A 27,044-nucleotide genomic window follows, 5' to 3' on the forward strand; every position below is an offset into this window, starting at 1 on the left:
GTGCGGAGGCTGCACCAGCCCTGCAGTCTGCAGGGCAGTGCGGTGGGTCTGGGGGCAGCGTGGAGTGGGCAGGGCCCGGGTGGGCAGCAAGCCTGGGGGCGTGGGCCACCAGAGACATGCGGCAGAGAGAGGCTGTGGGGGTGAGACTTGTCCCAGGAGGGGAGGCCAGCGGACAGGGGCGAGGAGCCGGTCGGGGTCCCCTGAACTGATAAACTTCCCTGTCGCTGCCAGGGAGCCCCACGCCTCTCCTGCTCGGCTGCGCTCCAGCACAGGGAGGGATAGCTTAGTGGTTTGAGCATTGGCCTGCTAAACCCAGGGTTGTGAGTTCAATCCTTGAGGGGGCCATTAGGGAACTGGGGTAAAAATCTGTCTGGGGATTGGTCCTGCTTTGAGCAGGGGATTGGACTAGATGACCTCCTGAGGTCCCTTCCAACCTTGATATTCTATGAGCGCAGCCAAGTAGGAGAAGTGTGGGGCTCCCTGCCAGTGGCAGGATGTGCCAGAGGTGGGCTGGGGGGGCAGGAGGCTCCGCAGGGAGGGCAGCACATGAGGCCGAGGTGCTGTTTTTTTTTTTTTGCTCCACTGCCGTTGTTTTTCCTTTTTTTTTTTTTTTTTTTGCTCAGCCCCCCACCCTGCATCCCGATATTTCATCCCTGTGATCTGGTCACCCTATACAACGTGGACCCATCAAACTGGACAGTTTCTCCCATGTTGTTGTGGAATGAAAGTTTAAGAGTTAACAGGGTCGGTGGGCATCCTGTCTTTTCTAGTACGGCAAATAGACCTGCTCTGCTGACTGTGTCGAATGCTTTGGTTATGCCCACAAAGGTGATCTACAATGGTTGGTTTTGCTCTGTACACTTGGACTTGATGCAGAGAAAATGTCATGTCTACAGTTGATCTGCCAGCCCTGAATCTGCACTGTGATTCAGGGTAGACATGATTCACCAGTTGTCGTAGACGCACTAATATGACTTTTGCTAAAGCTTTTCCTGCTACACTTAGTAGCAAGATCATAGAATCATAGAATATCAGGGTTGGAAGGGACCTCAGGAGGTCATCTAGTCCAACCCCCTGCTCAAAGCAGGACCAATCCCCAACTAAATCATCCCAGCCAGGGCTTTGTCAAGCATGACCTTAAAAACCTCTAAGGAAGCAGATTCCACCACCTCCCTAGGTAACCCATTCCAGTGCTTCACAACCCTTCCAGTGAAAAAGTTTTTTTCCTAATATCCAACCTAAACCTCCCCTACTGCAACTTGAGACCATTTCTCCTTGTTCTGTCATCTGGTACCACTGAGAACAGTCTAGCTCCATCCTCTTTGGAACCACCCTACAGGTAGTTGAAAGCAACTATCAAATCCCCCCTCATTCTTCTCTTCTGCAGACTAAACAATCCCAGTTCCTTCAGCCTCTCCTCGTAAGTCATGTGCTCCAGCCCCCTAATCATTTTTGTTGCCCTCTGCTGGACTCTTCCCAATTTTTCCACATCCTCCTTGTAGTGTGGGGCCCAAAACTGGACACAGTACTCCAGATGAGGCCCCACCAATGGTCGAATAGAGGGGAATAATCACATCCCTCGATCTACTGGCAGTGCCCGTACTTATACAGCCCCAAATGCTGTTAGCCTTCTTGGCAACAAGTGCACACTGTCGACTCATATCCAGCTTCTTGTCCACTGTAACCCCTGGGTCCTTTTCTGCAGAACTGCTGCCTAGCCTTTCGGTACCTAGTCTGTAGCAGTGCATGTACCCATGTAGTTGTTGCAGTCGCCCTTTTCGTTTTTGTTTTTCTACAAAGTGATGGTGCTTGTGTCAAAGATATTTTTAGTAAAAGTCATGGACAGGTCATGGGCAGTAAACAAAAATTCACACCTGTGACCTATCCATGACGTACTATATACCCCGACTAAATCTTGGGGGTGGGGATGGCCCGGGGGTGCCGTGGGTGCTTGGAGTGGCAACTTGGGACCTCCGCTAGTGTAGAGAGGGTGGCTCGGGACCCTCACGGGTGCTGGGGGGTTGGCAGGCGGCGGCACGTAGCCCAGGACCCCTGCTGATGCTGGGGGAAGGGGGATTGGCAGGGTTGGCAGGCTTTCTACCTGGCTCCACACCTCTTCGGAAGTGACAACATCCCCCTCCTTCGGCTCCTAGTCGGAAGCATGGCCAGGCAGCAATGCATGCTGCCTCCACCAAGAGCGCAGGCTCCAGAGCACCTATTGGCCAGGATCTGCGGCGAATTGGAGCTGGTTAGGCGGTGCCTGCAGGCAGAGCTTCCTGGCCGTGCTTCCGTCTAAGAGCTAAGGGAGGGAGATGTTGCTGCTTTCAGGGAGACTCCTGATGTAAGCACCGCCCAGAGCCCTCACCCTGTGCCCCAACCTCCTGCCCCCTCCTGCACCCAAACTCCAGCTGCTGCTGGGGATGGAGGGCATGGCTCCAGTAGCAGCTGGTGTGACTGACCCAGGGGCCAGGCACACCAGCCACTGCAGAAGTCATGGAGGTCACGAAAAGTCATGGAATCTGTGACTTCTGTTACTCCTGTGAAAAACTCCCAGCCTTAATTATATGATTACATACTGTTTTTTTCCACAGAACCCCATCCTCATCCACTGCTGAGAATAGATGTTGCTCACTTAACAAGCAGCAATTCATTATTTTGTTTTCTCCTCAGTGTGTAGACCTATGCCTTATTTACTATTCAAACCCTTCTCTGAAGACAGAATCATTAATTTCCTCATGGGATTTTCATTATAATATCTGAGTGCTACACAAATATAAATTAATTTATTTTCACCAGACCCCTTTGAGATGAGGGGGTATTATAATCTCCATTTTAATGATGGAGAATTGAGCCACAGAGAAATTAAAGTCCAAAATATCCACTAATTCTGGACACCCAATCTGAGACACCTAGGAACTGGCTTTTCAGATCCTTAGCATTAAACAGCACTTGATATATTCAAACATAGCTCCTATTGACTTCAGTTGCAGCTGAGAATGCTTAGCATCATTTCTGCAATCAAACCCCAGGATATCAAGTTGGGCACCCAGAAAATGAGAATCAGAGTTAGGAAGCATCTGTGAAATGTTTGGTTGGTGTTACCCCACCAGCCTCCATTCCCAGTTGTGTGCGCCCTCTCCCAGGCTCATTATTCCAATCTACTCCCTCCCACCCCTCCACAGCCAACACTTACCCCTCAGCATTCAAATCAGGCACTTTCTGCTTCATGCTAGGTGGGGAGCTGCTTAATCTAGCCAGTGGGTGATGCTGAAGTGAGGGGTGTGGAGAGAGATACCTAAATCCAGGCTGCTGCAGGAAGGTGCCTATCTCTACTAGCCATCCATAACTAGGAATCCTTCTCCTGGAGTCAGTCCGCTTAGATGCCTAAGATATATAAGAATGAGTTTGGTGCCTGCTTCACTGCATCATTCCCCTTAGGACACCGAGAACCATAAGGGAGAGCTTTGCTGAGGCTTAAACTGTGTGTCAGGTTACTGCCACACCAGTCTGTCCACCGCACCATCAAACTCCTCGAGAATCAGCGAGTCTTAACCTTCCATTGCAGGTAACAATCAGTGAACCTCATTTCCCGCATTTCCCAAAGGTGTGTCTCTGCAGTGTTTAGTCCCTCTCATTGGACAGTCACTGAAATTAAGTTCACTGCCACAAGAGCTACACTACACGCACCAGCCTGTTAGGTTAGCTGAAGACTCACTCTGTACTTCAGGATAACAGCACTGAGATGGTTTGTAGTAAAATGAAGAATAAGTTTATTAATAAAGAACAGAGATTTGAATGATACTAAGAGAAAAAGGGACAGATGTGGTTACAAACAGACAACAAAACATTCTTTCCGGTGACTAAAACTCAATTTTAGCAGTTACAAGCTTTGCCTAAGGTTTCTTTCTTACATCCAGTTACCAGCACCTCTAGGCCAGAGAATCCAATCTTCACGGAATGAGAGGGTGCTGACTCCTTGTTCCCTAAGTGATTGATTATTAAGGGCTTCTCTCTCTTTCTTTTTATAGTCCAGTAAACTTCTGAAATTTATTCTTTGAAAATTAAACCCAGACAAAGTTACTCTCCCTGACTAGTATGTAGATGCCATGCTATCTTCCTCCTGCTCTAGTTGATTTGCTTTTTCAGTTGGCTTAATCACTTTGTTAACCTTAGTTGTAAATGAACTTCCATTGTCTCTGTCCTCAACTTGTTCAATTTACATTGGAGACACATGCAAACAGGTGTAACAACAATCTTTGTCTATGACAAACTTGTTTATCCACTCTACTCAGATTGCTTGATCTGAACATATTTTATGAATATATTTCCAGTGTACATACATGATTCTTTACATTAACCATATATACATCACACAATAATATTAATGACCCAGTATGTCACCACTTTTTATGAGGTATCATACAATACATTGTTTGGCTAAATATTCCGACAACAGTGTGTTGCGTGTGCCCCTTGCCAGTTGGCATAAAGAGGTTCTTAAGATCACACTCACTCCACACTGAATGGTGGTAATGGGGCCCAGCTTATAACTTCTAACACATTAGCTAGAGCACTTAGCTGGGAAGTGGGAGATCTGGGTTTGATACCCCCTCCCCCCCACCTAATTTAATGAAAAATGCTTTTCTCTCCCTTGTTTTTATGTGAAAAAGTCATACAAAGGTGAGAAACTGACTGTAAGTAGCAAATTGTGCATCTAATTTATCACAAAATTCTGTCGTGCAATATAAGAAACAAAAATAATATGAGAAATATTTTTTCTAATCTTGTTCAGTTATAGAAAATGTAGACGTTACTTGTAATAGACTTAAGCACATGCATAAGTGTCTGCAGGATCAGGGCCTACGTTAGTAAATATGTAGAGTACAATAGATAGCATTTGTGTACTGATAGAATAATCTGTTGATTTCATTTCAAACGTTACTGTACATTGCAAAATAGAATCCAATATTCATACTTGGATACGTAAAACAGAAATAAGTGATTGTATGTTCTCCAATATTTGAATGCAATATAGTGTCTGGTACAATACTGCCATGGTTTTTGGTTAACAAAATAGAAATCTAGTCTACTCTTCCTCTATAAAATGAAGTGTTCTATCATAAATGTGTTTGGGTTTTTGCCATGATTTTCAGAACACCAAGTATCAGTTGAGAAAAATCAATCAATGTAACTATTGAAAATATTTTAAAAATTGTCCACCTGAAGTCCCTTAACCTTTGGTAATTAGAGGCCATACTGTGGAGATTGACAGGGTAAATTAGAAGTTAATATTTACACAACAAAACATATGCCCAGTACAATATCCTATACTGATGTTGCTGAAACCAGAGTCCAGAAAAGTACGGTGGAAACAAGACCTGGTACTTTTCTTGTGCCAACACAAACAGCAATTACAGCACAGTGTGAGAGGAGTCACAAGAAATACTACTGCATATCAGTAGTTCAACAAAGTCAGCACTTTTGTATAATTGCAGTGGAGGGGGAGAGGAACATTTCAGATCCCAGCAAGAAATGGCCATTTATACTTTTAAACTGCTCCTTGGTAAAATAATGCTGGGGTCACAAGAAGGCTACTCTGCCAATTTTGCTTCACTGTGGGATTCATTGACATCTGGCTGAGCTGCGGAAGCTGGGAAATTTCTTTAATATTCTCTTGACAGTAAAATGGACATGTGGAAAACATTCTAATCTGTTAATCTTTGGTGCTTCTGAAGAAAGGACATTTGGCTTTATACATTGTACTGATAAGTATTAAGTCTCCAGATCTAGTTGTAAATAAGTTAACAGCATCTGAATGGAGAATGCAGTCCTTGTTTCTCAAATATGGCAGAAGAAAAATATGCACCTATATAATCAACATGATGTAATAAACGCCAAGAGTTTTTTGTTTAAGCATATTCTTTGGCAATTTACTCCTCTTTATAGTGAATATGTTTTATCAATGAGTATCAGTGAGCAATAGTTGAATTTCTTCTTACATCCTGAGTGACAAAACAGACTACTCTAATGCACAGTTTCACACAATCAAAGGATTACGAAAATGTAATTAAACAAGGGCCTAAAAATAACAATTGTACAAAAAACCTTCTAAGATGATACCTTTTAGTCGACATATGTAATTCATTACATAGTTTGTTTAACTAAGACTGAAAATAATTCTTGCATGTAAATATATAATTATGATGAATAATGGGATATATATTTTATATGGGTACCGATAGAATATATGATGTTTGGTTTCTGGCATGACATTTATCTTCATAAATGAGGAGAGGAGTAATAAATCGCTTATGAAGAAAAATGTGAGCATATTCTGTCTATGGTGAATACAAAGCATACAGTGTATCTTTTAATTAAAAATGAGTCAATGACACCATGCAAAATGAAAAAGTATTAAACTGGAGTTCAGACTCTTGCAGATATATTTGTATTCATCTGAAAAAAGTAGGAAAATAAACAAAAATAATGAATTTATGGATTACATTGAGTTTAAAGTGGTTCCCAAATTCTCAGTAGTGAGTTATATGATTATAACACGTTTCCTAGTGGAAATATCAGTAGGCTCCTTTGGCATACGTAAAGGAGCCTCTGTTGGTTTTGGTTGTAGAACAAGTAGCTCCAGGAACTAATAGTCCTGTTCTTTTTTCCAAAATCTTGCTGCTGACTGAAACCAACAGCAACCAACTGAAAATTCCAGTGTTTGTTAAGTCAGCAAAATGTCTCCTGTACAGAAGAGAATCTGACTATTAATGAGAGTGATTTAATACTTCTCTGCTTGCTAGCGCCTCCTGGTATTTCATTAGTGTTGATCTACTAATGAGAGCAAGAGAAATGATATCTGTCCAGCATCACCTCCCAGTTTGGGCACGATCTAGACAATCAGTTCATACTGTCATGTTCATCAGCCCCAATCTGCAGTTGTTACTCAGGAAAAACTAATGAATGGTAACTTTAGCTGAGTAAGTAGTGCAGGATCAACCCAGATTCTGATAATTAATGTGTTAAGGTAGCACTGGTGAGCTAACAGATTCTGTGAATGAGCTAATCTAGGTTGATGGTGCTCTAAATCTAGCTGCTTCAGAAGCAGATATTTGCAGGCGTGAGAAGTGCAGAAGCAAAAGAGACAAGCTGAGGGGAGGATACAAGAACTAGATCCTTCTGTTATAATAAAAACAGACGTGTTTTGAATTAGAGAGCAGAGAAAATGCTTGAGTTTAGTTCTTATGGCTTGTCATCTCTACAAAACTATGTGACCGAGTTAATAACCATGTAATTTACAGTTGCCTCATTGATACACAGACAATATAGTGACAGAAAATTAAATGACTTCCTCAGTCCAAGACATTATCTAGCCCTATGGTTGAGTCACCAGTCCAGTATTGTTTATTTCCTGTAATATTTCTGTAAAGTGTTGGTGGCATTTTTTAAAATGGTCTTTCAATAGTAAAATGAGCTGTGCTGCAACAACTGAGGGCAGAAGGATGACTTCAGGGAGGACTGTCATGTAGCCCAACAGAGGACAGAAGAAAACTTAATTCTCTGAGCATAGCCTAAGGTGGGAAGAAGGGATATTTCAATCTGGGAAGCATGGGAGGTTTTGCCATCAGCGTATTCTTGGCTCCTCAGCAAGAGAGAAAGGGGGTTGGCATACATTAAAACATCAGATTGCGCAATAATATCCAGAGAGAAAGATCATCAACATTGCTGTCTCCAACCACGACAGAGCTATTGACAGGAAGCTGCCTGTGTTTCACTATGAAGGAGCAAGTACAAAAGAGAATGTGGTGAGTGAAAATATGATGGATGAGATTTTGAAAACTAACCCATAATTTTGTATGCTTCAGCTTTTGGGAACCTAATTTGAGACACCTTAAAGGAGCCTGATTTTCAGAAAATGCTGAGCATCCATTTTCTGGAAACCTTTATGGTGTCTCAACTTGGGCATCACAAACAGTGAAGTGAATTCTATCCTTACTTCTGCCTCAGACTTCATGTATGATGCTGAAAAGGTCATTAAAACCAAAGATTTTAGGGGTGACCCCTGAATGTTACATCTTTACTTATTTTTATAATATGCACTATCATAAAAATGATGAAATTAATGTAATATCCTCTTTAATACATATTTGCAACTAAAATTAGAAAAGAAAATGAAATCAATGGAAACAGTAATTAGCATTTTTAAAATGTATGGTAATGGGCTTCACATCCTCCACTAGCTGAGCTGCAGGTGGGTGTAGTTTGAGAGAGAGGCTGGGGGATTGGAGAATCAAAACAAAATATTCTTTTGGTGGGTCTGTCACCAGCTCTAGGGGAGAGTTCTGACTGTGTTAAAGTTAGCTAGATTTTTATACAATGTGGTCTTGCCTCATTCCGTCGGTTACCTGTGATGTTACACTCATGTTAGAAAACCAGCAACAGGACTGAGATAGTCACCTGCTTTTGTGACATCAGACCACTAGTGTACTTCTGCCCCCTTCATGTCAGGGAGGGAACTTAAGAACCCCAACAGACCCACTGCTAAGGACACCACCTGGGGGGAGGATAAGACAGAACTTGGGTTCTTATGGGTTCACCAGCTGCAGGACTGAATGGAGCTGATTCATTAGCACATCCAGGAGAAGTGGAAGTGGCAGAAATGGCAGAACAATGTACAGGTCTAGGGGAGACAGTTTGCTCCAGATGGGTGAACAGACGCTCGAGAGAGAGGAAGACTTCCAAATCTCATTGCTGCCTGGGAAGGTCGTTGCACAATGCTAGAGAAACTATTGGATGTGGTGCATTGAGTGGAGCTGAATTGCTGGAGGACTGACTAGCACCATATCAATCCAACAGGGGACTTGGCATGAGATCTACAACAGGGAAATAACATGGAAGAAGAGGAACTGGAGCCAGCTTGAGTCATCAGGCTACTGAGGAATCCAATGTTATTCCTGAAGTCATACTTCCAGTTCCCTCAACAAATGGACACCTGCTGAGTAATCCCTGTCCCTCAGGACACACCCAGAGGATCTGCAGGCCACACAAGGCATACCTGTGTTTTGTGGGTTCTCAGGGCCATGCCTACCCATATGGAACTACTGGTTCTACTGTGGGAGGCCAGCACACCACACTCAGAGCCAAATGTGTCTGTGGCGGGGTGAGGGGGTCTTCCTCTCCCCACTGGCTGTATGGCAGGTGGTGAAGTTTGAGAGAAACTAGGTGGGGGTGGGGGGGGTGAAAATCAGGAAGTGTTTTTGTAGTGTGTGTGGAGGTGCTGGCACAAGCTCTAAGGGTGGCAGGTGCTGCTATGTGAGGTCTCTGGCTGCAGTGTAGTCTCACCTCATTCTTTTGGATACCATGATGGTACAATATTGTAATAATAGTAATATGGAATGAAAGCACTGCTGTGCTTTTCAGTCCTTTTTTACACAATCCTTGCTATATATTTAAACTTTCAGAGTCTATTCTACTAAACAGATTTTTTTTCACCTCCCTAAGGCAATTCATAGGAAAAAGTTTCTTCTCTTTAACATACAATTATAAACTAAAATTATTAATTTGGCATCATTTGCACCTTGAAATTAATATCCTTTGTGCAAGTGTAAATAACAGCATTGTCAAGGAATTATCTATATGTCATATTTAACCAGTATACACCGGTTAAAAAACAAAGAAATTCCCATCAATTAAAAAAATCATTAGAGATGCTTAAGGAAACATCCATCCACATAAACCCTTAAAAGCAAGGAAATATCCAGTTAAGACGTCCTTTCTTTAATACACCTTAACTCCCCCACACCACATTCTTCACAGTCACACTACAATGCAAAACCTTAGCTTCAGCCTCAAACCTCCTCCTGGGAAACTAACACATCACATAATTCAGTGATGCATGAATGCCAAATGCATCTGTATGATGATGAGTTTAGCGTTAAAGTTTGGGGTTATGATGTGATCGTGAGGAATGAAATGTATGTGATCTTTTGGCACCATGTAATATAAGAACATAAAAATGGCCATAGTGGGTCAGACCAATGGACCACCTATATAACCCGTATCTTGTTTTCCAATAGTGGCCTCTGCCAGACTCTTCAGAGGGAATAAACAGAACAGGGTAATATTGAGTAATCCACCCCTTGTCATCCACTCCCAACTTCTGGCAGTTAGAGGCTAGGGACACCCAGAGCGTGGAGTTGCATCCCTGACCATTTTGGCTAATAGCCATTGATGCACTGTCCTTCATGAACGTATCTAATTCTTATTTAAGCCAGTTATACTTTTGGCTTTCACAACATCTCCTGGCAATGAGTTCTACAGGTTGACTGTGCATTGTGTGAAGAAGTATTTTGTTTATGTGTGTGAATATAATCTGTAGGCAGCTGGTATACCATTCTTATAGTGAGGTATTGATCACCTACTCCCCATCAAAGCCTCTCCAGTTATGGCTCTGTCCATAATCCACTCTTTGAACTCTCCATCCACTCTCTCCTCTTCTCCGCCACAGCCCAATCAATTCACTGCTCTTTATTAATTTCTTGCTGTCACCCCTGATCTCCAGAAAAATTCTCTGTGTTTTTTGTCATAGAATAAATTATCTGCTTCCACCCCTCCTCTGCCAGCAATCCCAGTCAGTCTACCCTCTGCCCACCAACACTCCCCAGTACATCCTCTGGCTCAAGATCTTGGTCCCTAATTAATCACTTCTCTGTAGCTGTTCCCCAAGGTTCCCATACAGTTTCTTCTCTACCTACATCCCCCATATGTTCCTAATCAAATATTTGCCCCCAAACTGTAATTTACCAATAATCAGGCCTCTAGTTCATCCCACATCCCACCTTCTTTTACAGGTCAGACTCTGCCCCACTGCTCATTCCAATTCTCACCCCTCACCACCTCCCACCTTCGAGCCTGCCACATGCACTGCAGTTCACTGTAAACTTCCTAGCTTCACAACTCAGTCAATCCTTTGTAATCTACTTCCCACTCAACTCATCTCTGTGGCCCTACTGCCCACTCAGTCTATTCTCTGCACACATCCCTTAATCCATCCTGTATGACCAACACCTTTGTTCTATTACATCTGACTGACACCCATGCCCCTCTACTCAGTCTGTCTGCAGGGCACTTCAGTCAGCTGATTCTGTTTCCACCAGCAATTTGATCACCACCAACCCCAGCTGTTCCTCCTCCTCCTGCTGACTCAGCAAAGTTATCCTCTACCAAGGCTATCCTCAGCAAATTGATCATCACTTGCATTTCAATGAGTTTAAATTCCCAGCCCTCAAACTTATCTTCAGGGCTTGTATTCTTTGGCTGACATGAGAATGGGGAGGGGAAGGGGGAAATGGGTCCCATGGTTGCCCTTAGTTGCTCTTTAGGGAATGGAAACCTCTTGGGGTGTAATCATCTACACTCTGTTAGCTATCCCTAAGCCATGGTATCTCCTGCTCCACCTGTAGGCTTCCTAGTGTTCTCATTGCCTGGCAGAGGAGCAGCCATAACTGCTCTCTCCTCCACAGTAGGAAGGTAGCAGGTGAATAAGACAGGGTCTTCTGGACAAAATAGTCTGCCACGTTATAATTAAAGACTGTATCACAGTGCACACTCACAAAGGGGGACACATTACATCTGCACTTGCAGCCTTAATATTGGCAGTTCCTCTTTTCTGAGTGCTTGACGTTGCCAGTTTAATGCTCCTGTAGTGTGGCTTTTTGTATGTCATTTTAAGATTTTTTTTTTAAAAAAAGCAAACTGAAAAAAAGCCCAAACTCCCTCATATAGAATCATACCAATCCCCATCCCTACCCATGGGACATCAGCAGCATTGGAACCTTTAGATCCACAGCACAGACCCTCTACCACTGGCGCTATGGAGTAACCGGTAGTAATAGTAGGCACTTATCCTCCACGTGGACCAGCCATTTAAGAGGGATGAGACACAACCATTTGCTCTATAGCAATTACAAGGAAACACTTGCCAAGTCCTTACTGTCCTGGGCTGAATGTGCTCAGTGCAGATGGCATCTACAGAGAGCTGCCAGACTGTATGTAAGTAACCTGTAATCATCAAATGGTAATTTTCAAATTCTTATAACTTGGCCCAATCTCTGTGGATTTTCATTGAGAAAATAAAAGGCATCTCTCTGATCTCAAGGGTTCCCCAAGTTTCATGTTCCTTCTCCAAATCATGGACCTGTAAGAAATATTTTGTCTTAGTAAAACCTCATATTTTTTCAGCAACTCATTCTCAGATATAACTGAACCTATTTTTACTGAACCTATCCAAAACACTTCAGGTTGAGGCAGAGACTTAGTGTGAAAAATGTTGGATCCAGTGTTTAAAGTTTGAAAAGTAAAAAACAACTGAAAATAAGGTTTTACGATTTAAAGCATAAGGCAACCTTAACTGTGTCACTGCCAGATTTGCCTATAATAATGGGTCAGAGGCTATATGAAAAGATGTGTGCAAGAAGTTAAAAAGAAAGTGCCATATTGACCAAGGTTTTGCAGTACTGTTTCCCATGGCCTGGTTGAATATTAAGTTTCTTTTCGGAGCAAAAACAATTTGTTTTGAATGTATTAATCTCTCATAAGTGACTGAAACAAGAGCTTTGTAGATTTTAATGTAACAGTGACACCATGTGGCCAGTGGCATATTGGATTTTGCATTTCAAAACATTTTCTTGGTCAAACGTAAGCATTAGTATCGCAGCAGAGAGAAAAAGAAGCAGAAGGAAAAACCAGCAAATGACAACTTTTGCCATGAAAAGAGATGCAAAGAGTCCCATTTTATTGCTTTGCACTTTTAAAAAATATGTTTAAATTGCTCAAATGCTAAAATAGTATCTGTTGCCTAATTACTCTTCTATTGAAACAAAATAGGTGAGAAGGAAACAAAATTAGCTAGACAATTCCAGGAAGCTCAGTCATGGCATGGTCTCTTCTTAGAGAAGAAGCTCACAGAGGGGACATTCTAGAAACCTTGGGTAGCCCAGGGATCAGATGAATAATCAAGATCCTTCAAAATGTATAATGTCAGCATGCAGAGTGATTCTCTTTGTGCTGTAACCTGGGCCATTCTGACACCCTAGCTCGTTTGGGAACCCTACAACCTGGCTCTCCCTAGTGACTACTCTGAAACAATGGAAGGGAGCTATAACTGGTTATAGCCAGATTAATTACTGGAAAGGCTTATACTTAGAAATACTCCATTGATAGATGGAAACATGCAACATAATAGCAGCTGCTCCCAGGTCTGCCTTCCGCAAGATATGCCTTTGTCCCCCAAAGCCAGAGGAGCCCCACATTATGTTGGAACTCCAACAAGGGCAAAACCCATTGTGATGTTCACATGTTAAATTCTAATTTGGTGAAAATGCTGGCAGTGGACCTGCATTGCCTTTTATTTTTGTATAGGCCAAACACTTGCTGTACCTGATGGGCTATGCATTTCCCAAGTGGCAAATGGATAGAGCACTGGACTAACATATGAGAGTTCAATTAGTGGCTCTGCCACAGAGGTCATGTGCAATTTTTTGGCATCTCACACTGTGCCTCAAACAGTGTTGCCAACACGCATCATTATATTATTGATAGTTTTAAAAATAGTAGCTGGTGTAGTTGCAGTGATAAGCTTGAAAATATTTTCAAAATACTTTGTGAATGGGCCACTCAGGGTATGTCTATACAGGCAATTAAACGCCTGTGGCTGGCCCCTGTCAGCTGACCCAGGCTTGCAGGGCTTGGACTCTGGGGCTGTAAAATTGCAGTATAGACAGTCGGGCTTGGACCCATCATGTGGTCCCAGAGCTCGGGGTCCTGCCCACACTGGAACATTTAGCCCTGAAGCCCAAGTCAACTGACACAGGCCAGTTGACACAGGGTATTTAATTACTGTATAGAAAACCCTTGAGTCGTGCGCTGCAGTGATTCTGTGTGGAAGCCAGAAAATTCATCTCATGTGCTTACCTTTAAAAAGCAAAAACATATGCAGGAGCAGATGGATGGATGCAGGTGCTGATTCTACTGTTATTCATTTTTATAGACATCTTGGTAGAGATGTTTATAAATAGGTTTTGAAAGATTGCATTTTTTATTTGTAAATGTTGGTAAACTTCAATTTCACCGTACACAAACCGATGAAAAAATACTTCCATCCATCATAACACAAATGTACAGATAGGCAAAATAAGAATAATGGTGCTTGAGAACTTAGAGTTTGATTTAAGGATAGTTACTTAGTATATTTTGACATGTGATGTTGACAGTTTGTTTTAACAAGTGCAACGCATTAACTTTTTAAATTCTACGTCTACTGTCATTAAATAATTATTGTCTGACCTCCGCATAAGTTTCTACAACTGTGAAAATTTAAATTGATAAAAATAAAAAAGCCTAAAAAGAAACATTAAGATTATTGATCAAAATTATTTTAAAAAATAAAAATCTAATTCTGCCAAGCCTGTTTGTAAAGGATCTTTATACATAATACATTGAAGACAGGAACCACATCCTCACTGTAAATTTACTGCACTGATTTAAAGATGTGTCAAATTCAGCAGTTAGGCAAAGCTGACATAATTGCCTTCTCCAAATGTTTAAATCTATGTCTACACATAAAAGATGTGCTCTTTTAACTATGCTTGCATAGTATAAAGCATAAAAATGATTATACTGGTATAGCTTATTCCAGTTTGTAAGGCAAAATAAGCTATACATGTATAAAGTGCCTTACACTAGTATAACTGCATCCACACTAGGGAGTTTGCTGGCATAACTATGTTGGAAAAACATCATACCACCTTACTGACATAGTTATGCTGCCAAACATTTTAAGTGTAGACTAGGTTACAACTCCCTTACTAGCTCACCCATGGGGTCCAATCCATTAGGTCTTCTCTGAGATTGCCACAGAGCATGTCTACTGAAGGACGTGGGGGAGAGAGAGAGAGAGAGAGAGTGTGTGTGTGTGTTCCCCATCCTCCCCCATCCCCCTGTGTAACCATTTGCCCAGTAATTAAAGCACTCATCAAGAGTGCAGGAAGCCCAGGTTCAGTTTCCCCTCTCTGTTTGATTTGGAGCAAGGCGCTGACTGCACATCTCTCACTGTCCAGTGAAGTGCACCAACCACTGGGTTCTGGGATATTTTGGGGTGGGTCTCCCTCTATTTTGTCCATTGATGCTGCGTCACTTTGTATAAATCATTAAACAGACATTGATCCACAGAAATAATCAGAGGACTCTGTAGTTCAGTTCTGAAGAAGAGCTCTGTGTAGTTTGAAAGCTTGTCTCTTTCACCTAAACACATTGTTCCAATAAGTGAGATTAACCCACCCACCTTGTCTTGGTAGTTCAATGGCTGGAGCACATATGTAGGGTTGGGGGATCCCAGTTCAACTCCCTTTCCTAATGACTGTTTAATGATTTATAAATATTGGAACAATTTCAGCAGGAGAAACTGAGAGCATCCAGTCAAGCATCTCCCATAGCTCAGCGATTAGGGCACGCACCTGAAAGGTGGGACATGGAGGTTTAACTCAGATGGGGAGAGGGGGAATTGAATCAGGCTTCCCATGTTCTGGGAGAGTGTGTTAACTCTGGACTAAAGGTGGTGGTTTGTGGGAGGGGGAAAGAGGGTGCATCTCTCCCTTGGCTTTTTGTGAAAGAGGCCTTGGGGGCCTAAGTCCAGGAGTGACACTAAATGAACAGGGGCTCTGGAAGCATGGCAGATGTGACCTCCATATGGTCAATGGCTGCAGCAAGACCTATGATGACCTTGTGGAAGAACATTTGACATTTCTCCTGTAGGCTAGGGACACCTCTGTGAGTAAGAAAGAAAAATGTAGGAGTTCAGATCTTGGCTTTTCTAACTGCTGTTTAAAATTGCCATATACTATCTTCATAATTGGCATGGAGAGCGCTAGATTCACAAAGGACTTAGTCACCTAACTGCCTCTAGAGCAGTGGTAGATTAGCTACTGGGTCAATGAGGCCCGTGCCCAAGGGCCCCGGCCAACTGAGGCAGCCCCAGAAAAAAATCCACTACCAGGTGGTGGAAACCCAGAGCCTGGCTGTTGGGTGGGCAGGAAGGGCAGGGTGGGGTGGAGGAAGCCCTCGTGCCCTGACACCACTCCCCGGCGGAAGACACAGGGCAGCAGGAGAAGTCCCAGCACCCAGACCCACCACCCCTTCCCACTGCTGCCCTGGGACTGGAGGAGTCTCGCTACCTGCTGTGGCCTCAGGGTGGGGGAGCTCCCACTCCCTGCTATGGCTTGGGGCCATGGCCGGGGGACAGAGCTTCTCTGGTCTTGGGTCTGCAGTGGCGGGGGAGAATGGGGGACCATGTGTGGAACAGGGGCAGAGCCCTAGGCAGGAGCAGAAAGGGATGGAGCTGTGGGTGGGGGGAAGAGGCATAATGAGGGCAGGGACCACAGGTTGAAGGGGTGGGGAGGGCCCCCCCCACTTGCTCTGACCCAGGGCCCCAGGAAACCTTAATCTGCCTATAGGCACCTAAGGCCAACATTTAGGCACAACTGACATTCACAAAACCACCACAGTTCAAATGATGGTTACTGTGTTGTTTTTGAAGATATAAAAAGTGAAATTGCACATCGCGCCCCCCCCAAATAAAAATAGCTTTCGTATCTGCCAGAATCATGCACTAGGCTTTTCGCTAGTCCTCCTGAATACTATGCCATAAGGCCCAGTATATGGAATGTCAATTAAAGAACAAAGTCCATTGGTTAAAAAGGTATCCTTATCTTGTATTGCCAATTGTAACTACTGTGTGTTGGTTAACATTGTAATTTATGAATAGCACTATGTGATAATGTTGCATTTGTATATTATTGTTTTCCAGATGGGAGTTGGTGTTGTGGACTCTGCTGTTGCTGGATTAGGTGGCTGTCCATATGCGAAAGGTGCTACTGGAAATGTAGCCACGGAGGATGTGCTATACATGCTTAATGGATTAGGGATAAATACGGTAAACTAGTACACATTTATGTTAGCTATCTACAGTTCTGAAAACTGCCAGTCACAGTATGTTTGAATACTATAATAATGTTGCCGTCAGGGAGCTATTTCTTGTATCATTTACAAAGATTTCATTTGATTACAATGCACTGAGATTATAGATGAAAAGCCCTTGAATATGATATGCAATAGACTGGTGAGAGAAAAGCTGCTGAAAAGGCAGGCTTAACCACTCAGGAGGCTGAGCCAATGCTGACTGATAGCAATTGGAGTCTTTCCACTGACTTCACGGAGCTGTGGATCAGGCCCATCGTGATTATGGGACTAGGGAGTAGTTTCATTCCTCTGGCTTCATATGTGACAAATACAATTGTGTTTTACACAATATTTGGAACTAATCTGTCAAACATTTACCACACGGATTCATTCAATATCCCTTCAAGCCACTGTAAAACCATCACATTATTGTTCACAAAGGTGAGTTATGTGATGGTGAGATTAACTTGCTCCCCAGCTGAAGACCCAGTATGTTAAGTGTAACAGTGAGTTTCTACTAACTGGAGCAATAGGACACACAATTTGACTTTGGAACACAGATGTAAATGGTAGCAGAAAAAACACAGTCACTGTGGTTTCAGATCTAGTATGGTACACAAACTGTCCTAACTGCCTCCGTCTGTGGTTCAAGGCTGTCTCTTTTATTTCCGTCTATATGCAGGAAAGACAGTTACAAAATTTTCTTTGAGGTACTGGCTTCATATGCCTATCCATGCCTTTGTCACCTCCAGATTAAACTACATGGTGCGCCTTGCATAGGGCCACTTCTTGGGACCATTCAGGAATTGAAGTCAGGGAAGAATGTGGCTTTCTGTTTATTAAGTACTGATGCACATAAAAAGCACATTACCCCTGTCCTTAATGAACTGCAGTGCCTCTCAGTTGGTTTCCAGAAGTTGAAGGTGCTGATTTATATCTATAAAGCCCTAAGTGGTTTGGCATCTTACAACCTGCCTTCCATTAAGAATATCCTGGTTTAAAAGAGGGCGTGGTGGTTAGTCTTTGGGGTGATTTTGCACTACAGATATGTCTTGACTAATGTTCTAAAACATCAGAGTCCTTGGCTTCATGTCTACACTTCTTGGGCAAAATGCCCATTGACTTTAGATTTTGCCCATATAATATTTTACTATAGCTCAGCCAGGGGACTTATTCAAGCCAAAATATTCAGCAAAGCCCATGACCATATGAAATTGGTCACAAACCTTTTGAGCAAATATATCAGTAAGTAAGTCTGAGTCATCTTAAGAGAGTTTAACTAGCACTGTCTTTGTATTTGACCTGAAATATTTACATGGAATCCTGTGAAGCAAAATTTCCAAGTTTCTCAAACATCCCTCTAAGCCTTTTCCATACTGCGACCCCTGCTGCAACAGAAAAAAGCCCATTGCCCTTCCACCTTAGCCATAAAGAAAGAGAGCATGGTTATAGGCCCAGGTTGAAAACCATTGCTCGGGTAGGCTCTCATCTTAATGTGTAAAGATTCTAGTCCCCACAGATTACATATTTGCTATTATTTAACAGTACCCTAGTCTGTGGTGTGGGCTCATCACCTTAATGGTCTGCTAATATTTCACTATTTTTATATGACAGCACATATTGAAATTATGTATAACCAAATATTTCTACGTGCAAAGAACTGCTCTGTTTTCATTTCGGCTGTGTCCTCAGGCTCTCGTTTTGGTGACTAAAGTGGGAGCCAATGGATGAATGGCTATTTGAGGCTTCATTAATGCTCTCTCATTGGCCATGTGCATCAGAATAATAATTAATGCTTGTTTTATAGTGTTCTCCAGAACGATTAAACAACATGATAATATGAAGTGAATCTGTAAGAGTCTGTCCACAAACACGTTGCTTGGTAGACCAATGATAAATAGGCAGTTCAATGTCACACATGATTAATGGTCACAAAGGTTTCCAGCAAGACACGCACCTTATGCAAAGAAACAGTTTTTATATGGTTCAGATATAATTATAATAATAGTACCTGCTCTTATGATGCCTTCCCCATGCTTAACGAACAGTAAGCTTCAAAAAACTTCTGAGAAGAGGTAAGTCCCATTATTGCCATTTTATAGATGATGAAGCTGAAACTCAGAGAGATTATAGTCCTGATCCTAACACGTGCTGAATAAGAACTGATTTACTGGAGTCAATGGGAATTGTAAGAGTTTGGCTTCTGGGTGGAGATGTTTCACCTCTTGAAGGATCAGGCTCTATGTCACTGCCCAAAGTCACACCGAAAGATCATGGAAAAGCAGCAGACTGGTTGGTATTTCATCGCTCTCAAGGTATACAGTCATCTAGTTTAGACATGTGGCCGGTCCCACAATCCTCCTGCACACATGGCGTGGTCAGCAAGCATACATATATGCATTCTTCTATATCTACCCTGAGCTATATTGTCCTAGCTCAGAGATCCAACACTCATCCATCACTGTCCTTTCTCTCCTCTCCGACCCTCAGACTCCTTTATGTGACACATGAGCGTAAGGTCAGAGTTTTGCCCTCTGTGTGTAAACCATCTCTCATGAAGTATTATTGTTCATGAATGTCTTACAATATAAATGTAAAATAGAAAAAAGACCATTTGAACAGCACAGGCACTAGCCTAGACACTCCAATGCAAAATGTGCATGTTGTTTTATTTAACACATCTAAACATGTGTTTCTTGTCAGCCCCTACTGTACTATTAAATATTCATTACAGTGTTGTGAATTTGGTATGTTGTTGGTCTCCACAGCAACCTGCCTACCAAGTCTATCTATGATGGCATGTTTCTTATTTCTATCACCTCTAACAAAGACAGATGGTGCAGGACTGATTGAAACTTTATTCCAGTTAAAAATGGCTTTTTGATTAAATGGAAATTTCTGAGAAAATTTCATTTTTGTTAAAAATTTTCACTCACTGAATTGACTATTTAAGACAAAGGATAATGCAAAGGATGCAAGTAAATAGGCCAAAACAGGATGTGCTGGTTTAAGGGACTGGTAATGAGGCAGGAAACATTTTACTTCTAGGTCAGTGATTCTACCCTAACTTGATAGTAACCAAAAATCATCAATGTTTTATGGGCTCTTGCTTTTTGGGGTATTTTTGTTTGTTTGGGGGTTTTTTTAGCCTATGTAAAATGAGTTGCTTATACAAGAAAGAATGTGTCTTAGCAAGGAGATATTAGTCTGTTGTGATAGTAATATACAGTTGTAATAGTAATATAAATTGTAATTTTCTATAGAAGGGACAATCTCCAGGGAAGAGCTGATAGTTATCATATATATGTTGGAATGTATATGTTATGTTATGGAATCCCACTTTCTCTAAGTCCATGCCATTTTTCAAATCTGTCAATGGGATACTTTTCTTACAAATTTGATGCTTTAAAGACAAAGACGTGTTTATATGAATTATTCGGCAGTTATTCAGCAATTTCATTTTGAGATGTATTACGAGAATCCCTTGCTATTCTCCATTTTTTTTTATTACAGGGAATTTTTTGCAAAGAAGAATCTTTCAAAATGGGAAAAATAATTTAAGTGTGACTATTGTAGTAAGCATTATGAGGCAGAGCATCGCCTATTGTAAGTTGGCATAGCTCTACTGACCTCAGTTTATTTACTCCAATTAAAGATCTAACCTTTTTTCTTCAAAATAAAAGATTGGATTGCAATGAAGAATGAAATGGGTTTCTTCTAGAAATTACAGCCCTGGAGAGCAGATCACCAGTGACATAAGCATTATCAATATATATATTTTAATACTATAAATTAATTTAACTTCTTTTCTCCCCCCTCCATGTTTTAGGGAGTGAATCTTTACAAGGTGATGGAAACTGGTAACTTCATCTGCACGGCTTTGAACAAGAAAACAAATTCTAAAGTTGCACAAGCTTCCTTCAATGTTTGAACTGTAAATTAAGATGTTCTTTCTGCAATACACATTGTCAAAGAGCATTTACGTAAAAAAAAATCAATTGCAAAACCTTTGCAGTCAAGAAAAAAAGAAAGCATGCTATAGCTGTTCTTTATGGAAAGAGTAACTGTGCGTTAGAATAATATATTTTGCCAAATGTTATTTTGGGGAAATAATACAACATTGCAAATAATAAATATAATGTCTATCAATACAAATTCATGTACCTGATACTATTAAAAGTCAGCAAATCAGCAACTTACTGTCTATTTAAATGGCCTTTTAGCTTGCTTTAGAAAAAATTCATTACAGAGTTCCACAAAAAGTGAATACATTGGTAATTCTTAATCAAGCTGACTTTTAATACAGTATAAATATTTGAAGTAGTTTATGAGATCCCACATTGTATGTGGCCTGGCTATTATGTGTTTTATTTCTCTGAATCTCCACTTTTCATTTGCCAAGTCAATTATGTTATGACTGTGGAGCCCAATCTAAATTTACTGTAAGTAGTTTCTAGCAATAGCACTTTTGTATTTTTACAATGGTTAACATCTGTTTATGAATGACTTTATCTTGTTCCAAGAGTTTGTGATGAATAGCAGCCTGCCATATGCCCCAAATCTAGTGCAACCTCTCTTATTTGTTACATACATTAAATTCACTGTTATTGCTTTTTTCATCAGCTGTTTTAAAAACCTAATTAATTATATCAAACAAAGAAAAGAACACAGGATATACTCTTTAGTGTAGCACTCAGGTGGTGATTAGATTTTTGTGCAAAAGCCTCATGCACCAGTAGACATTTTATTTTATGATCCCCAGATTATCATTCTCACTCATTATCACAGAACCTGTCTTTCTGGGGATGTTGACACCCATGACTGACTAGCTTACACAGAGTGAGCCATCCACAGCCTCCCTCTAAGGTCTTGTGAATTTGGTACTGTACCTGTAAATGTCTGAGTGCAACAAAATGCCAGTGAACTGCACCATCATCGGTAAATCAGCAATGGACAATTTAAAATAACAGCCTCGTTGTTTCTGTAACCTGTTCAAATCATCCATGAAACTACTGTCATCTTCTTGCCTGAAACATCAGTTCTTTTACTGTGTCTGTCTACACAACCTTCAGTCTTTCATTATGTATCTGCTCTTGATCTGAATTTGTTAGAAAGCAAGCTCTTAACGCAAAACCCAAAAACCTGGGCTCTGATTTTTTTCCCCATTGATATATACTCAGCTGTTCTTAGAAACATGAAAATTTGGAGATGGATGAGATTTTAAAAAAGTGGAAGATTTACATGAAAAGAAAGAAGAAGGTGGGCTCACAGTTGTTTGCAGCCCAACTCTGTCAGACTATAGCATGCTTACATATGCCATTATTGCATGTTCTGGGGTTGTGTCATGGTCTGAACCAACTTGATTATGAGACATCCAGGTTGTCGGCAGATGTCACATGTGGTTGAAGTTTGGTGGCTACTACTAGCCAAATTATTTTGCCCAGGAATGCGGGGGTTGGAGACAGGATAGTCATTGGAGAGGTCTTTCTGGCAAGTATTGGCTTCCTGAGAACTGGGTGAACTATTGCTTTTTTCCAGGAGTTTGGTAGCTGTGCTTCTCTGAAGCAGGCATAGATTATTTCCATTAGTAGTTCACATAGTTCTTCACTATCTTTTACCAGCCTGGAGTCTCCTGGATCCATTTCACAGACTGTGGCTTTAATATTTTTTAGGGCTACCCTGCTTTGGCATCAGATATAGTTCAGTCTTTAGAGGTGGCTGGAAATTGGCCTTGAGTTGGCACATTTATGTGTCAGTTTAAAATCTACCAGACATCATTGAAAATAAGATTCAGGAAGGAGCTGTAATGTGAGTACTCAATCCAAGGGAGCAAAACCAACACCACCATCAGACACCACCTCCCAACATATGGGCTCATGAACAGGTCTGGGGGTGGTTGTGATCATCTTTCCATACTTTATTGCAAGATGGGAGAGGTTGATAACATTTGCTCACTATTGAAGTATGGGATCATGGAATGCAGCTTGACAATCACTGAGGTAGAATTACTACCAGGGCCAGCTCCAGGGCTTTTGCCACCCCAAGTGGCGCCATGGGGGAGCCTGCTTCATTCTTCGGCGGCGGGTCCTTCCCTCCACCGAATTCCCGCCGAAGAGCCAAACGTGCCGCCCCTCTTCATTGGCTACTCCAGGAACCTGCTTGCTGCGCTGGTGCCTGCAGCTGGCCCTGATTACTACTATTTTGCTCCAGAAATGAACCACTTCTACGGCAAAGGGATAGTTTATATATAAGATATGACTGTTTTCTCAGAGGGTTATTTTAAGGGAAGAAAGCATGGCCTAGTGATCAGATCTGTGGTCTGGGAGCTAGGATTCTGTTCCCAGCTGAGTCACTGGCTCACTGTGTGACTTTTCAGGTTGCTCAACCCTAGTGCTGTGAGGTTTTCATTAATTAATATTTGTAAAGCCAGTTGAAATGTTCAGAGCACAGAATTAAAAGAAGTATCCAATCTGAGAACTATCCCAGCAACATTTCCCATGCTTGACTTGTTAATTATTTTTATTTATGCATTTATTTATACTATATTTACTAAATGGAAACATTTTGTCTTCCAATCTCCTGTTTCACTTAACATCTGCCATCATGATCCTAATGGCCTAGCAGGAGGGCATGATTAAAACCAATGTTAATGTAGCCCTTTGGATCATCCTCCAGAGACATGGTATATTTGCTGAAGAACTGTCACCAGCACAGTTGTACTGGTTAACTGCACCTACTATTTTGCAGTGCATAGCATTAATCTTAAAGGTGAAATAAAACACATCTAAATGTTTGTTGAAACAGATACACTGATGTATTACAACATGCTAGATTCAGCAACTCCAGTTAAGTAAGTCACACATAAGGCATTAGTAAATATCAGCTGTCACTCCATCACATACTCGAATGTTTACTCCGGTAAGGTGTAATCCATTCTGAGTACATTTGCTTGTGATTACCTTTATCATCAGTTGTTCCAATCTGCTTTAATGGAAAATGATACGCAACTGATGAATCTCTTCTAAGTTACCATAGAAACATATTTCTTCCCTCCATTAACTAAGCATTAACTATGAGATCTTTAATAAATCAGAATATTCCACTGTAAAGAAATATTCAAGTTATGGTAATCAAAGTTGATTCAGAGTATCACTTTCAGATCATTTAAAATTTTCTTTTCAATTTTTATTTTTGAGCTTCTCTGTATATCACAAATGCAGAACAAACATTTTCATTCTTGTTTTTATATGAGCTAAAATCACCCAAATTACCATCTGAGCCTGTACCCAGTGTCATCAATGGTAAAACAATTGTATATTTCAGTGGGTGCCTGAACCCATCCTAATACTTTATACTATACACTGAGGTGGAAAATATGTTCTGGATCACATGTGTGACCTTAGTGTTTTTTGGGGTTTTTTGTAATTACTCCAAAAACTGCATGATGAACAGCTGCACATAAGGATAGTAAGGTGCAGACACCCCCATGCCCCATACACATAGAATGCCTTTCCTGAGCCGATCTGCAAAAGTCACTATCAACTTCTCTTTCAAATCCTTCCTGGAGACTCACTTTTGCTGTAATGCCTAAAATACAGTAGCCAGCTAATTATCATTAGATAAAAGAGCAGTTGGTGACAGATTACATATGCCACATATCATAACATTTAAAAATATATACAGCTATGTACAAAATCAAATTAACTATGTTTATTAGCCATCACTCTGACCGCTGTGGTGTCTAAGGGACTTTAATACCTTTAAAACTGAAATTGCTGCTGATTGGGATTCTCAGTTGATTATCTATTACTAATGTATTTAATATAATAGATATTTAATATATTTAAACTAGAAGACATGGCATTAGGAATCAGTAGCATGGTAAATGCCTAACCAGTGTATTCTCCTGTTGATGCATTCATAATTCCCAATAAAATTAATAATGATGTTTGGCATATATCTTTATTGTGGAAGACAATAGAAAAGTGACCTTTTTAATGGCACTTGTCTCCAAGAAGCAAGTTAGCAAGGAACCTATTTTCAGGAAATCATCAAGGCCAGATGGTTTTCACCTAAGGGATTCTTAGGAAAATAATTTATGAAAAGCACAGGAAATAATTCTAAAGAAAACAAAGGACAAGAATTATATAATGTACTGAAATGCACCTCAGTCCATAGGGCTTGAACAAGGCCCTGTAGAACATGTAAAACTCATGATGGAAAGGATAAGTTTTTCATATCAGATGGGCCTAAGTGGTATGTAGGGCCCCCAGCCTCGAAGACTGGAAAATCTCTAAAATGGACTATATCTTTAGAAGGCAACTAAAAGAGATCACGGGAATTACAGTTCTGTAAAAACAGACTGTATCTTGCTACCTTTGCATTCAACAGGAAGGTTTCCACTGACTTCAGTGAAAGACAGAGGAGGCCCTAATATCCTGGAAACTAATGAGCATCTAATTAAAGAGAGAAAATAGTAGACTACTTGGATAAATTAGCTCTGCCATAGCCAAACAAATACGGTGGGCTGGATCCCCAGTTGGTGTAAATTGTCATCGTTCCATTGAATTCAACAAAGCTGTGACAGCTTACACCAACAATCTCCCTTCGCTTCTCTAGTGGAAAATCATGCTTCTCTCGCCTGTTCTTTGAAAGTGTTACTAAAACAAAATGTTAACATAGGTAACCCAATAGACATAATGTAATGCTAATTTTCAAAACACTTTTGATAATATTCCTTAAACGGGGACTATGATGGATAAAAGAAAAAAAAGTCTTATTGAGTAAAAACATGCTACCTAATAGGAAATAAAAAGTCATAGTGAATGGCTAGTCCTCACAGGGGAGAGAAATTAATAGTGGGCTATCACCAATTTAAAATATTTATGAATCTATCTAGGGCAGTGATACTCAGACCCCAGTGGTTTAGGAGCCAAATTAGTGATCAACATTACCCAAAAGAGCCACAGTATGTGAATGCCAGGGAAAATATTTAGTTTATATATACAAACTTAGATTGGTTAATAATTAAATTGCTGTATTTTAATATCATATGCTGCAAAGAGCCTCAGGAGACATATTAAAAAGCCACTTGTGGCTTGAGAGCTACAGTCTGAGTATCACTGATCTAGGGTTTTATAAGGTCAACCATCACTGTGATATTCGAATACCTTAATAGACTTGAATTTTCAGGGAAGATATTTGAGTCATTGTTGGACAAGTTAAGAAAGACATCTACTCTGCAACAAGAGTTAAAAAACCATACAATGCCTGATAATATTAGAAAAAGGATCCAAAGCAATACAAAGAATATTGTACTAAGATTACATACAACAATATACCCATATTTAGAGTACTGTGTCTGGAAGTCAAACTTAAAATGCTTCTATTTGTTTGAAAGACTTTCTTGGCTGAGGGATGTTTCCTATACATATAAGTACTTGTAGAACTGGTAAAAAATTACAACTCAGAAGGAACAGAAATTGTATCGGAAATGCAAATTTTGAAAAGGCCTGGAGAAAAGCAACAAATGCGTACAATATGGAAAACATGCAATATGGCCTGAAAAGCAGGAATGTTTAAAGGGATCTAACTGAGATATTTGCAGGCTATGTCTGCCTAGGTTTTATTCCAAGTTCACCATTGTGCTGTCTGAACATCTGTCAGAATTATGAAGACCATAGTAAAAATCAATCAGTCCCTGAAAGTAGTATTTGCTTGGTGTGGCTCTGCAATCACATTTTCACTTTCGGAAAACTTGATTCTGAGCTTAAACTGCCCAGTGACAGTTTTCAGATTTAAGCTAGTCTACAGCTGCTCATGCAATGGTCTACATGCCAGGATAAAAGTCTACTAATGAAGTTGCAACTTTAGCTCAGTTTTTATAGGCTCATGCTTTAAGTGCTGAAGATCAGGGATCTGATGACCAAAGTAGGGGGCACATGATAAAAAGCATATGATTATTGTTACCATGCCCTTGGAGCATTGTATTCACTGTAATCATTACCAGCCTATCCCCTACTTACAATCAA

At 41.0% G+C, this 27,044-nt stretch overlaps 1 protein-coding gene across 4 annotated transcripts in view; it reads left to right on the forward strand.

The window, feature by feature from the left end:
* The window catches only part of HMGCLL1 (3-hydroxymethyl-3-methylglutaryl-CoA lyase like 1), a 109,590-nt gene extending 84,629 nt beyond the window's left edge, over positions 1 to 24,961 (forward strand). For 2 of the 4 annotated variants that reach the window (XM_050950942.1, XM_050950943.1), the window contains 2 exons: positions 16,862 to 16,987; positions 20,843 to 24,961. In XM_050950942.1, the coding sequence (XP_050806899.1) occupies positions 16,862 to 16,987; positions 20,843 to 20,944 (228 nt within the window). In that variant the 3' untranslated portion in view covers positions 20,945 to 24,961. The remainder of the gene's footprint in view (positions 1 to 16,861; positions 16,988 to 20,842) is intronic. The other 2 variants (XM_050950945.1, XM_050950944.1) reach the window with 2 other exon arrangements.
* The last annotated feature ends 2,083 nt before the right edge of the window (positions 24,962 to 27,044 follow it).

The sequence above is a fragment of the Gopherus flavomarginatus genome, chromosome 4 (genome assembly GCF_025201925.1).
Source record: "Gopherus flavomarginatus isolate rGopFla2 chromosome 4, rGopFla2.mat.asm, whole genome shotgun sequence".
NCBI classification, from domain to species: domain Eukaryota; kingdom Metazoa; phylum Chordata; order Testudines; family Testudinidae; genus Gopherus; species Gopherus flavomarginatus.